General features: G+C 35.0%; 3 protein-coding genes across 3 annotated transcripts; all 3 read left to right on the top strand.

Annotated features, from left to right (window-relative positions):
* The first annotated feature begins 61 nt into the window (after nt 1–61).
* On the top strand, nt 62–592 carry LOC139190826 (uncharacterized). Its single transcript, XM_070811314.1, has 2 exons — nt 62–127; nt 212–592. Exons 1-2 carry the CDS (start codon nt 62–64, stop codon nt 590–592), a joined length of 447 nt encoding a protein of 148 aa, XP_070667415.1.
* A 2,508-nt stretch (nt 593–3,100) lies between these two features.
* Nucleotides 3,101–5,582, top strand: LOC103414680 (perakine reductase-like). The gene is made up of 7 exons (XM_029091950.2): nt 3,101–3,382; nt 3,566–3,745; nt 3,895–4,098; nt 4,208–4,380; nt 4,513–4,609; nt 4,857–5,010; nt 5,164–5,582. The coding sequence occupies exons 1-7, from the start codon at nt 3,323–3,325 to the stop codon at nt 5,337–5,339; spliced, it is 1,044 nt and encodes a 347-aa protein (XP_028947783.2). The 5' UTR covers nt 3,101–3,322; the 3' UTR covers nt 5,340–5,582.
* A 2,126-nt stretch (nt 5,583–7,708) lies between these two features.
* LOC114820509 (early light-induced protein 1, chloroplastic-like) lies at nt 7,709–8,737 on the top strand. Its single transcript, XM_029091335.2, has 2 exons — nt 7,709–8,077; nt 8,182–8,737. The coding sequence occupies exons 1-2, from the start codon at nt 7,940–7,942 to the stop codon at nt 8,623–8,625; spliced, it is 582 nt and encodes a 193-aa protein (XP_028947168.1). The 5' UTR covers nt 7,709–7,939; the 3' UTR covers nt 8,626–8,737.
* Nucleotides 8,738–12,984: the final 4,247 nt, after the last annotated feature.

Raw genomic sequence — 12,984 nt, 5'->3', positions numbered from 1 at the left:
TCCTCCAAAACACATATTATTGCAAGTTCTAACACACCTCATTTTTCTTTCAAAAAAGAAAATGGCAAACTTGGCAAAGCTTGATTTTGCTGCCCTGGACATTACTGGAAAGAATTACCTTACTTGGGTACTAGATACTATGATCCATCTGGAAGCAGTGAATCTTGGAGATACCATCAGGGAAGATAGCAGCTCATTCTCTTAAGATCAGGCAAAGGCCATGATTTTTATTCGTCACCATCTTGATGAGGCATTAAAGAGTGAGTACTTAACGGTTGAAGATCCGTTAGCCCTCTGGAAGGCCTTGAGAAACAGATACAATCACCAGACAACGGTGATTCTTTCAAGAGCTCGTTATAACTGGACTCACCTAAGGATCCAGGATTTCAAGTCAGTGGCTGAGTACAATTCGGCGTTGTTCAGAATTACCTCTCAGATGAAGCTCTGTGGAGATATTATTACTGAGGAGATGTTATTGGAAAAGACTTTCAGCATATTTCATGCCTCTAACATGCTCCCGCAACAGCAGTATAGAGCGCGAGGCTTCACTGAATACAACCAGCTGATATCTGTGCTCCTAGTAGCTGAATAGAACAATGAGCTCCTGATGAAAAACCATAATTCTCGACCTACTGGATCAACACCGTTCCCAGAAGTGAATGCTGCTTCCCTTGAAAGGAATACCATATCCTCCCGTGGCAATAATTACAAATGAGGATGTGGCCACAAACGACGTCGGTGGAACGGGAAAGGCAAGAACCATGGTGTTCAGTTTCATAACCAGGTTCTAAGGCATAATCTAGGCCCAAGCTTTAAAAATGCAAATCGTCAGAAATGAAAAGCTCATATGAACACTCCTAGAAGTCCTGAAGGAGTTTGCCATAGGTGTGGTGGCAACGGACATTGGGCGCGTACTTGTCGCACCCCAAAGCATTTGGTGGAACTGTATCAAGCCTCTTTCAAGGATAAGGGTGTCGAAATCAATTTCTTCGACAAGGCTTAACCAATGGAAACACCTGATCCAGTGACCAATTTATCAGGACAGTTAAACACAACCCACCTGGATGCTACAGACTTTATTAATGAAATAGGGAATGAAGTTTATGGGTCCGATTGAATTATTTATGTTTAATGTACTCTTGTTATTTGTACTTGTGGTTTAATGCTTGCATTTTCAATTCAATAAAAGTAGTATTCCAGTATGAATAAACTGCTTTTTCTTTACTCAGAGAACATTGATAAAAATTATGATTATTCTCAAAACAAGAGCAATGGATGAGACTTTTGTTTTGCAAACAGCGCAACCACGCATTCAATATTTTGAGATCGAAAGTATTTCTCAAATTTGGTACTTGCAAAAGTAAAGGTAACAACAATATCAGCGCAATCAAATGTAATTGAAGGCTTAGGAAAAGCTCAGATTATGTTACCAAATGGAACAATATTATCCATAAAGAATGCATTATATGCTACTCTATCAATTCGAAATTTGTTGAGTTTTAAAGACATACGTCTAAATGGATACCACATTGAAACGAAAAATGTAAAAAATGTGGAATATTTATGCATTACCTCCAACGATACCCAGAAGCGTATATTGGAGAAGTTGCATGGTTTATCGAGTGGATTGTATTATACATACATAAAGACAGTTGAGGCATATACTGTCATGAACCAGAAGTTCATGAATTCAAAGGTTTACATGCTTTGGCATGACCGTCTAGGTCATCCAGGATCTACCATGATGCGTAGAATCATTACCAACTCTAATGGACATCCATTATTGAGCAGACACATTGATGTCTCAAATGATAACCCTTGCAAGGCTTGTTCCCAAGGGAAGTTGGTAATTAGACCATCACAACTAAAGGTTGATGATGAATCCCCATCATTTTTGCAAAGAATTCAAGGGGATATTTGTGGACCTATTCAACCACCTTGTTGACCATTTCGATATTTTATGGTTTTGGTTGATGCATCTACCCGATGGTCACATGTTTGCTTAGTCTACTCAAAATGTAGCTTCTGCGAGACTTGTTGCTTAGATAATTAAGTTGCGAGCACAGTTCCCAGATCGTCCCATTAAGTCCATTCGACTTGATAACGCTGGTGAATTTACGTCTCAAACCTTTGATGATTACTATATGGCATTGGGCATTGATGTTGAACATCATGTTCCTCATGTCCATACCCAAAATGGTTTAGCAGAGGCATTTATCAAGCGGCTTCAATTAATAGCCCGCACTCTGCTTATGAAAACGAAATTGCCAGTCTCTACATGGGGACATGCCATCTTACATGCAGTATCATTGGTTCGACTGAGACCCATAACCAACCCAGTCAAAGGTTCCAAATATCTTACATGCATGTTGTACTCTTTTTCCTTTGATTGAGATTTTTTCTCATTGGGTTTTTCTTATCAAGGTTTTAACGAAACAACATAAGCATGCTTAACACCATCCAAGTAAAGTTGTACTCTTTTTCCTTTGCTATGGTTTTTTTTTCCCACTGAGTTTTTCCAAGCAAAGTTTTAACGAGGTAACTGATACTGATATGTGGGCATCTAAGGGGGAGTGTTGTAAATAGTGGGTATGTTTGCCCACATGTGTATAGTATAAACTCACAAGCTAAATAGTAATCATTTTGTAATTTTCTATTGAAGTGACTCTATAAATAGAGCACTTTGATTGTTCAAAGTTAGAGAATATCAAGAAGAGAAAATGAAGAAATATAATACTCTCAGTATCCCTCATTTTCTAATATCTGCAATACTTTTGTCAGTGTGATATTTTGCACCACTTCGTCCTTACTCTTAGCAAATATTATTTATCTACTTTTACCTATTTATAAGTCTTTGTATTTTGGGGAGCTTTCTATTTTTCATAAATATATTACTTAGCTGAAATCTTTAAGTATGATTAGTAAATACTAAATAGCTTGTCCTCACATGAGACAGTTATTTTAACTTATAATAACAACATGTAAGAACAGCTGTCTTGAGATTATTATTATTTTTTAATCATGTTTCACATGTTTACATTGCAAGTTTATGAATTGGACATGTTCGACATAAAATCTAGAAAGTCGGGTTCTATAGTCTGTCTCCCTCTCCCATAAATCAAGAAAAATAAATAAATCATATACTGCAAGTTGCTTCCAATAAATCAAGATAAAAAAATAGTAAACAAATAATTTAAAGTCGTTGTTTCTGGTGTCTGCACTGCATAGTGGTGCCTTCCAGTTAGTTCTTCTCTTTTACATGTAAGCAGCAACCAGCAACCCAATTTTTCATTACAGAAGGACCTCTCTGGGTTCGTTGAGAATGGAGGACAAGTCACAGATTCAAATCCCACTAGTTAAACTAGGTAGTCAGGGCTTGGAGGTAAGTAATTAAGGTTTTTTTTGTTGTCTCGCATTAGTTTCAGTCAAGTCAACTAATTACATAATCAATTAAAATTGGTCTTTATTTGTAGTGATTAATTAACGAATTGGTAATTACTTATAAAAAAAACTTACTATTAATTCATTTCTCCTCATTGGGTTTTATTTTCTTCCTGCACTGCAGGTTTCTAGACTGGGTTATGGATGTGGGGGACTATCTGGGACATACAGTGGCAACAAAGCTCCGCTCTCTGATGAAGCTGGATGTACAATTATTAAGGAAGCATTTGATAGGGGCATCACCTTCTTTGATACTTCAGATCTTTACGGCCTTAATCATCACAACGAAATCTTGCTTGGAGCCGTAATATTCTTTCTTTATTTTTTTTTCTTTCCATATTTGAATGAAAGATGAGATTTGATGAGCTCTAGCACCAAGACATGCCATCTAAAAGCGATAGAAGTTTGTTAGAAAAATATTTTTTAGATCATTTACTCTTCTTGTACTTTTAGGCTTTGAAACGACTTCCTAGAGAGAAAGTTCAATTGGCTACAAAGTTTGGCATTGCCATGTCAGGAAACTATGAATTTCGGGTGAATGGGACCCCGGAATATGTGAGGTCATGCTGTGAAGCTAGCCTTAAGCGGCTGGATGTCAGCTACATCGATGTCTACTATCAGCACCGCGTTGATGTTTCAGTGCCAATTGAGGATACTGTAAGCATCCAGAGACTTTTCGCCGTTCCATTTTTCATCCTTTCTATCCAAATATTTTTATATGTTGATGGATATCTGTTTGGAACGAATTATCTTTTTGGGAGTAAAGATGGGGGAGCTTAAGAAGCTGGTAAATGAAGGAAAAATCCGATACATTGGTCTATCAGAAGCTAGTGCTGACACAATAACTAGAGCTCATGCTGTTCATCCCATCACTGCTGTGCAAATGGAGTATTCTCTGTGGAGTCGTGAAATCGAAAATGAGATTATTCCCCTTTGCCGGTTTGTTACCTTTCACCTATCTGAGTTTTACAATGTCAAGTACCACAAGTTTATTTTCCTAGCTAGGTGAAGATTGATGTTTTCAAAATCTGAGGGGAAAAAAATAATATTAATCTGTATTTCACCTTACAGGAAACTTGGAATCGGGATAGTGTCATATAGTCCACTTGGTCGTGGATTCTTCGGTGGGAAAGCAATTGTAGAGAGCTTGCCTGAAGAGAGTTTACTGGTATGTATGACTTCACTTGTATATAGAGACATAAATACACACACACACACACACTTATATATAGAGAGAGAGAGAGACAACAACAACAACAACAAATCTTTTCCTACTAAGTGAGGTCGGTTAAGAGAGAGAGAACAACAAAAAAAATGTATATATACGTATTTCTATAAACATAGGTTTGGTATACTTATTTTGTTAGAGCAAGCACCCTTGACTTCGAACTCACATTATTGTGGTGGTGTCCCAGTATACACATCCGAGGTTCAATGGCGAGAATTTGGAAAAGAACAAACTACTGTATAGCAAATTTGCCAGCCTTGCAATACAGCATGCCTGCACTGCTCCTCAATTAGCTCTAGCATGGCTTCTCCATCAGGACAATTATAATGTCCCAATCCCTGGTATGATTACATCTTAATTAGTACTCTCTCTGTTAAACATAATGCTGTTCTCTTACTCTTTGTTATTGATTATGGATTTTAAGCACTACAGACATTTCAAGTTAATCAAAAAATTAAAAAAAATACTTTAAGTTCGATTTTGATTATATGCAGGGACAACTCAAGTTAAGAACCTTGATATCAACATTGGATCGTTGAATGTGAAGCTTACGGATGAGGACTTGAAAGAAATTTCTGATTGTGTGCCCAGTGATGAAGTTGGTGGTGACCGAGAATTTGAACTTTTTGCAAAATATGTCTGGAACTATGCAAATACCCCATCAAAGTAATCAAGTTCTCTGTGCCAAAAATGAAACAAGTAATCAAATCTATCTTTCTGGTTTGCATAATTGCACTTGCACCAGTGGAGATGGAGATCCCTCGGTCAAATTTATCTTTTTGTTTTAGGCAATTTTTTTATGTCTTCTGCTTCATCTTCTTCAAGTAATTTACTTTTTTAACTCTGAGTGTATGATCTATATATCAATTGGTCATCGTTTGCTAGTTCTATTTGCATGCTAGCAATTATGTTATTCCTCTGTACGCCAATCTCCTTGTCTTTTTTTTTCTAATGTCAATCTATCTCCTTACGTTATGTCTCCTCTATGAAAGGCGGGGTTTTTCCTCTGAATATAATGCCCTTGCCGTTATGTTTCTTATCAACCTCCCCCATCCAAATCGAACTTTTTCTATCAAAATTTCATCTTAGGGATCTAAGGCCATCTCCAACCGATGGCTGGCCACATGGCTCGTTTTAGCCCTTTGGCCCTTTAAGATTCTTCAAGATATTAATATTTTAATGAACTGTACATGGTCATATTTGCCTCCGTCTCCAACCGAGGGCCAGAGGGCCAGATGACTCGTTTTAGCCATTTCACAAAAAATCGTCTCCAACCGAGAGCCGAAAGGCCATAGGGCCAAACATAATTTATTATTTAAAACTACAACTTAAATTCAAAGAAAATTATTGAAAAAATATTGAAGGAAATTATTGAAAAATTGAAACAAATATTATAGATGAAGGAAATATTGGAAAATGTATTGAAGGAAATATTGAGAAATATATTGAAGGAAATATTGAAGAAGAAAATATTGCAAATGAAGTGAAGAATTGAAAGAACTTCACCATATTTATAGAAGAAAAGAAATGTCTAAATTTAAAAAAAAAACAAAAAACAAAAAACAAATATGAAACAAATTTTGTGAAATAGAAGTTATAGGAAAAAATGGAATTTAAAAAAAATATGAAACAAATTTTGGAAAATAGAAGTTATAGGAAAAAAATGGAATTTAAAAAACATATGAAATAAATTTTGTGAAATAGAAGTTATAGGAAAAAATAGAAGTTATATGAAAATTTATGTAAATAAAAAAAATAATAATGTAAAAAAAAAATCAAATCAAATGCAACGGCTAGTAGCCGTTTCATTTGAATTTTTTTTAAAAATCCTGTCGGTTATAACCGACAGGAATACATGCCATTATTTAGTATATTAAATAATAGCATGTATTAACTGACAGGAATAACAAAACATTAAAAAAAAAATAGCCAGCCTAGGGTTGGCTGGTTGGCTGAAAGCAGGCAGCCCTTTGGACCTTTGAAATTCCGTGAGGCCCTCCCAGATTCCTAAGCCCTCTGACCTAGGCCTCGGTTGGAGACGGTTTTAGAGTTATTTTCGGTCCTCTGGTCCTCTAGACCCTTCGGTTAGAGATGACATAACAAACTTGAATGCATTAATACGATGATCTTATGGTTTATAACTGAACATAATTTGAATATGAAATTCGATTTGGACTGAAGTTGAATATGCCCACTCCCCACTTGGATGATTTATACAATTCCACGGTCCACCTAACAGAGCATTTCCATGGTCAATGCTCTCGCCATTCGTTTCTCAGCAGTAGTTATGCAACAGCAGACCTGGAGTCGCCTCTTTTTAAGAAACAATGAAGTTGGTTGGTGAGAACTGAGAAGTAAACATGTTAGCGGCCGGAACACATACGTGAGCTAGTCTATCATTTAAGAACAGCGTCCAACTGTGCTTTGGAAGTGCTATTTTCATTACATTGTTTAATTAGTTTGCTCAATAAGCGATACTTTGTTTTCTTTTCATCCCATTTTTTTCTTTGTAAATGAATATTTTTGAAGGATTACAAATAACACAAATCATTGGGTGAAACATCACACGTAATTTTCATGCCCCAGTTCTAGTCTGGACTTGTACTTTTCAATTAAGAACAAAACTAAAGATTTCTCTACAAAAATTGGAGAGAACACATTATTCTTACGAGTGCCTTGTAATCTTCAATATATTATGATAAATAAAATAAAAATGAAAATTGTAATAGAATATAAAGAATACATCAAAATTAGGAAGAAAACAAGAAATAATTAGAATATCAAAATTAATTAATAAATAAAATAATTAATATATTAAGCGACTAAAATTAAATTTGGATTTTACTCTTGATTTTAATCTCAAAGTCAAGTTTCGATTTAAATTACACTGGACCTCCTGTTCAATAGATCAAAGAGACGTATGCCCCAAAAATATAGGATAAAAAAGAAAGCAAGACCTTGAACAAATCTGACCTCAGAAATTACTGACTGCTACATAGTGGTGTCTGCAGACGCCACGTCTCTCTTTCCACCATGTGTCGACAACAAAATTCACGTGGCCAGTTAATAGTGGGAAAGGCAATGGAATGACGTCGTGCCAAAATATCAACCGTTCATGAGCTTCCCCCACCTTGGCCATTGCACTATAAAACGCCACTCAAGGCATGCGAAATTAATACACGAACTTGTTCAAACTAATTAAGCATTCAAAAGTTTCCGATCTCCTTTGTGTTGATCTTTGATTAGGTTTTTTTAATAGTATTACATATAATGGCTGCATCAGCTTCCATGCAATCACTTCTAGCTAACTCAGTGGTTTATGGAGCTGGAAAGAGCAGATCAGCGAGAGTCATCCACCTTGTTCCTGCTAATAGGTACCGCCACATGGTCGTACGCTCCATGGCCGAGGTAATTATTAATTAATTCTTCAATTAACATCTAAATACTATATTGTACAATATCCTATTTATTCACGTACGTAGTTAATTTGATTAATTTTCTTTGATTTGCAGAATGGTCAGGAGGAGCAACCGTCTTCTACAACACCAGAGGCATCCAAAATCCCCCCACCACCTCCTACACCTACTCCTTCTCCTCCTCGTCCCAAGAAGGTTAGCACTAAGTTTTCAGATGTGTTTGCATTCAGTGGGCCAGCTCCGGAGAGAATCAACGGCAGACTTGCAATGGTAGGGTTTGTTTCAGCTCTGGCTGTGGAACTGTCCAAGGGCCAGGATGTGTTTACTCAGATCTCCGATGGTGGAGTTTCGTTGTTCCTTGCCACTAGTGTTTTGCTCTCAGTCGCATCCGTGATTCCTCTTTTCAAAGGAGTCAGCGTGGAGTCGAAATCAAACGGGCTCATGACGTCTGATGCCGAGCTCTGGAATGGAAGGTTGGCTATGTTAGGTTTGGTTGCTTTGGCCTTCACCGAGTATGTGAAGGGAGGGACTCTTGTTTGATAAGGTCCTAATTAATACGGGTGTTATGTAACTTAATTATTCCTCGGAATAGCTTTCCGCATATGTAATTAGTGTCTACCAATTTTTATAAGAATGCCAAATTTTCAACCCATATTAGAGAGAATTTACAAATTAAATTATGTCATTAATAAAAATAAGTACATTAATTGATATTTATTTAATAAATTAATTAGTAATAGTCAAATTATTTTGTAAATTTAATTTGAAAATTTAGTTTTTATTTTTATTTTTTTGGACGTTGTATCGTTGGGTATAAAGATAATCTTACCATTATGTTTGGATGAAAAAATTTAAAATTGCTAAAAGATTTTATAATGATGGAAGTTTGTTATTTAGAATTTGTGAATATTCTTCTTTGATTAACATAAAAGAACAATAAAATTTAAAACAAAATTTGTGATTTTTATTTTTCATGAAAATTAAAAAATGACATATATTTATATGAAAATTAAACTTGAGACTTGAAAGTCTCAAATTCTAAGTTTGTTTTACTCGAAAATTTTAAATTTTTATGTGTGAAATTTTAAATAAGAAAATTTGTACATGTTAATTTATAAATTTTTATTTTTAATAAAATTTCAAGTAAATTGTTTTCATTCAAACATAATATAAGGCTCTTGCTTAATTTTGGTAGAAATTTGTCTCTATCAGAAATCAAATGTGGATGAAAAAAGCAAAATACATATTTCCTATGAGTTTCAATATTACTCTTGACAAGTTAATTAATAGTATAGAAAAGTCCTACCATTATATGTTTAGGGAAACGGATCATTTTTGGATCTTTTCTATCAAGATTCAAGATCATTAGATTTAGTGATTCTAACCTTTGAGATTTTATCAAACTGCTAAAAATTATTATAACTTTTAAGAGATTAAAACAAATGGACCATTTAATAAAATTTTAAAAATCTGAATCATTTGATCCGGTAATTTTGATAGATAAAATCTGGAGAGAATCTATTTCCATATGTTAGGCCAGTTTGCGTCAAGAATCGTCAATAATATTGTTATTTTTGTGTGACTAATGTATAGACCTAAAAATTATTGATCCGCATGGCAACAGCACATGGGCATCTAAAGAGTACTAGTGGTGTGAACATGACATTGACCTAACACTCAAAGAGACAGCTCATGGTCATGTACAAAGTAGTGTTGTGATGTTGGCCTAATTGCCTTCTCTTTGTTATTATCAGAGCAACACCACCCTTGGAACCCTCCTCCCTGGCAATCCACTATTGAATCCATCCTATTGAACAGTAACTACCTTTAATGAATAGTAACTGCTATTAATGAACAGTAATTGTCTTTTGCATCTCCACCCTTAGAATCCTCCCCCTGGCAATAGGTAATAAAATATTTTTTTTTTGTTTGTTTAAATAATATAAAATAGAAAAAAACATGGAAATGGGGCTGCAGGGCCTCGGGCTGACACAAAAAAAATAAAAAAAATGCCTGGTCCTTGGGATGCAGGCCTGTCAATCACCCACCCCCCTTGTGCTCGGGCTCCCACCCTCACTCGGACTCTCCAAGGCTGGAGGGTTGTCCACTGGGCCTCGGGCCCTTTCCTGGTGCATGTTCCCCGAGCAATCCACAAGGGTGGAACTGCTCTCATCAAAGAGGGTTGTGGAAAGTTTGAGACTTGAGTAATTGTGACGAGTTTTAGTATGTAGACAAGGAAATAAAGAGAAAATTGTGGCAATAATTTTTAAATTTTAATTCAATTGAAGTAATGGTCTTTTAATTAAAATTTATGACTATTGATTCCTTTAACTCATCAAAATTTGTAGTTATGGTAATTTTCGTAAACTCAGTCAGAATTCTGTCAAAATAAGGTATGTTGGAAGGACCATTGCTACAATTGAGTTAAAGTTGAGAGATCATTACTCTAATTGGATTAAAGTTGAGGGATTAATCCAATTTGAATTAAAGTTGATGAACCATTACTACAATTTTTCTCATTTTGTTTTTCATATTTGTCATTTGATTTAGCCTCACGTGTGTGGCACGTGAGTTATTTTGACAATAGTTCTAACGGAGTTGACGAAAAATGACCATAACTACACGTTTTGATGAATTAAGAGATCAATGGTTATGAATTTTTAGTTGATGAACCATTACTCTAATTAAGTTAAAGTTGAATTATCATTGTTACAATTTCTTCGAAAATAAATGACTATATTTTGTTGTCGAGAGTGTATTTAGGCATTGAATTTCTATCTTGCGAAGCGATTTTTGACTATATATACATTCGAGCATCCATTCCAACAAAAATTTAATCGCTACAGAGAAAGACTGAGTGGGAAGAGATCACATTCCTAAGCCTCATTGGTTACATGATTTGGCAGAAACTCGTTTACGAGCAATTTACAACGTACTATGCCACGTAAATTTTTTATTTTTTATTTTTATGGTAAAAAAATAAATTATCAATTTATAACACATGGATTTGTTTTCTATTAATATAACTTAAAATGAGAACATAATCATGTCATTCGTTTTTATCAATTACAATATATGAAATAATATATTACGTGACTTGTGTTTCATGTACTTATAAAAATATTGAGAAACAAAGGAAGATAAAAGAAAAGTTGCGTCTATTAGACGAGTATATTTGCATGGAAAATGGAGAAAATCTTGTTTGACAAAAATGAAAAATCGTACAAATTAAACTACAAAAACAAAAATATGTTGTTATGAGGTGCACTTCTGTTAGTGATCATTCTAATTAACCGGATAAGAGGTCAAACATAATTAAAGGGAACATGTATAGAACCAAATACAACATATCATACTACATTAGGACCACATGATAATTAAAAAAGGCTGGACTAGTAGAAATATATAGCTCAGCTCAGTTTACTGGAGATGTACGGTAGTACTAATCAATGTAATATAGAAATATGTCACATTAGCTCTCTCTCACCAAAATCCATGAAACTAATAAAATCAAAGCTAAAAAATGCGATACCAGCATGATATCCCTTAGTTAAACTTTTATGTCTGTAACTCGTTACATCGTAAAATTTGAACGTAATTCCTTATGTTGTGCATGCAACTTGTTGTTTGCTGCAATATTACACTGAAAATATAAATAAATAAAAAAGAAGGGAAGAAGACAGAAATTTAACGGGACCTCAGAATCCCAGCTGACTGGGACGATGTGGTGTGTGCAGGGAGCCACGTCCCTACCCTAACATACCATCGATTATGCCCACAATGCTGTCGTTGCTATAAAACAAATTGTATGCAAGTGCAACTGACTGTATGTGAATAGCAAGGTAGTATCCAAGTATTTCGTATATACGTACATAATCATCCAACTTTTTCTGACGAAAATGAAGCAAAAGATTCGTTGACAAGGGCAATTCTGTCTGCTCCTGCAAATGTCCTCTAGCTAAAATTAAGCTTCAAAAGTGCTCCTCGACCAAAAAAAAAGGCTTCTAAAAGTGCTCGCGTGGCCCCGTGAAATATCGATCCTTCTTCTCAAAAGATCAAATAAATTGAAGAACATGTGACATTTAATTTGAATCACCTGGCCACTAGTAATGTAACGTTGTGATCTGTAATTCAGCCACATTTTTTATTTAACAAAGAGAAACTTACATGAAACAAATTGTATACAATATAAGGAAAACTAATGAAAAATTCTTGAAAATTTTGAGTTTTAATGATAAGGACAAAATAAAAAGTAAAGTGAATAGTATCAAGTTTGACTTTTTAGTGTAAAAATATGATTTTTTTGTTAAAGTAAACAGTACCGTAGGTTTTTCGTTAAAACTTTCTATAATACATCATTTTTAGTATTTTAACATGATAAATTCTTCTTATGTGATTAGTCATGAAAGGAGAGAGTGATCTTAGAATTGCCCACCAGTAACTTAACTTTGTGGTATGTGCTTCAGCCATGTCTCATTTCACACGGCAACGAGTTGTATACGATACACTTTTTGAGTGATTTGACTTACTCTCCTCATGTGACGAGTCAGGAAAGGAGTGAGAAAGCTGCAAGACTTTTACTATGTTATTTCCTTTCCGTTTGGACAAACAACCGACTTGCCCATTATCACAAAGAAATCAATTCAGCAACATGAAACCAAACTATTCACCGATGGCCGCTTAAAAGCTTCCCCCTTCCTACAAAAATAAGGTATACATTTATGGTCTTTTGTGTGGCATGGTTTAAAGCATGTTTTGTTTATTCTGAATAATAATAGTCATTGGATTATTGGTGATGGGATGTCAGTTTCCTTTTGGCTCGACAAATGGTTGTATGACCCGACTATTAGCACTTCATTATCTTTGGTCATTTCACCTATAGTTCTTCCTCGGGTTTCA

This window comes from Malus domestica, chromosome 13, assembly GCF_042453785.1.
Source record: "Malus domestica chromosome 13, GDT2T_hap1".
NCBI classification, from domain to species: domain Eukaryota; kingdom Viridiplantae; phylum Streptophyta; class Magnoliopsida; order Rosales; family Rosaceae; genus Malus; species Malus domestica.
Note: the sequence above shows the minus strand (reverse complement) of the source record. Positions and strands in the feature narration are given on the sequence as shown.

Coding starts and splice junctions, on each gene's coding strand:
- LOC139190826 (XM_070811314.1), top strand. CDS start 62: ATGGCAAACTTGGCAAAGCTTGATTTTGCTGCCCTGGACATTACTGGA. Junction 128..211: donor GAAAGAATTACCTTACTTGG/GTACTAGATACT, acceptor TCTTAAGATCAG/GCAAAGGCCATGATTTTTAT.
- LOC114820509 (XM_029091335.2), top strand. CDS start 7,940: ATGGCTGCATCAGCTTCCATGCAATCACTTCTAGCTAACTCAGTGGTT. Junction 8,078..8,181: donor TCGTACGCTCCATGGCCGAG/GTAATTATTAAT, acceptor TTTGATTTGCAG/AATGGTCAGGAGGAGCAACC.
- LOC103414680 (XM_029091950.2), top strand. CDS start 3,323: ATGGAGGACAAGTCACAGATTCAAATCCCACTAGTTAAACTAGGTAGT. Junction 3,746..3,894: donor ACGAAATCTTGCTTGGAGCC/GTAATATTCTTT, acceptor TTGTACTTTTAG/GCTTTGAAACGACTTCCTAG. Junction 5,011..5,163: donor TTATAATGTCCCAATCCCTG/GTATGATTACAT, acceptor GATTATATGCAG/GGACAACTCAAGTTAAGAAC.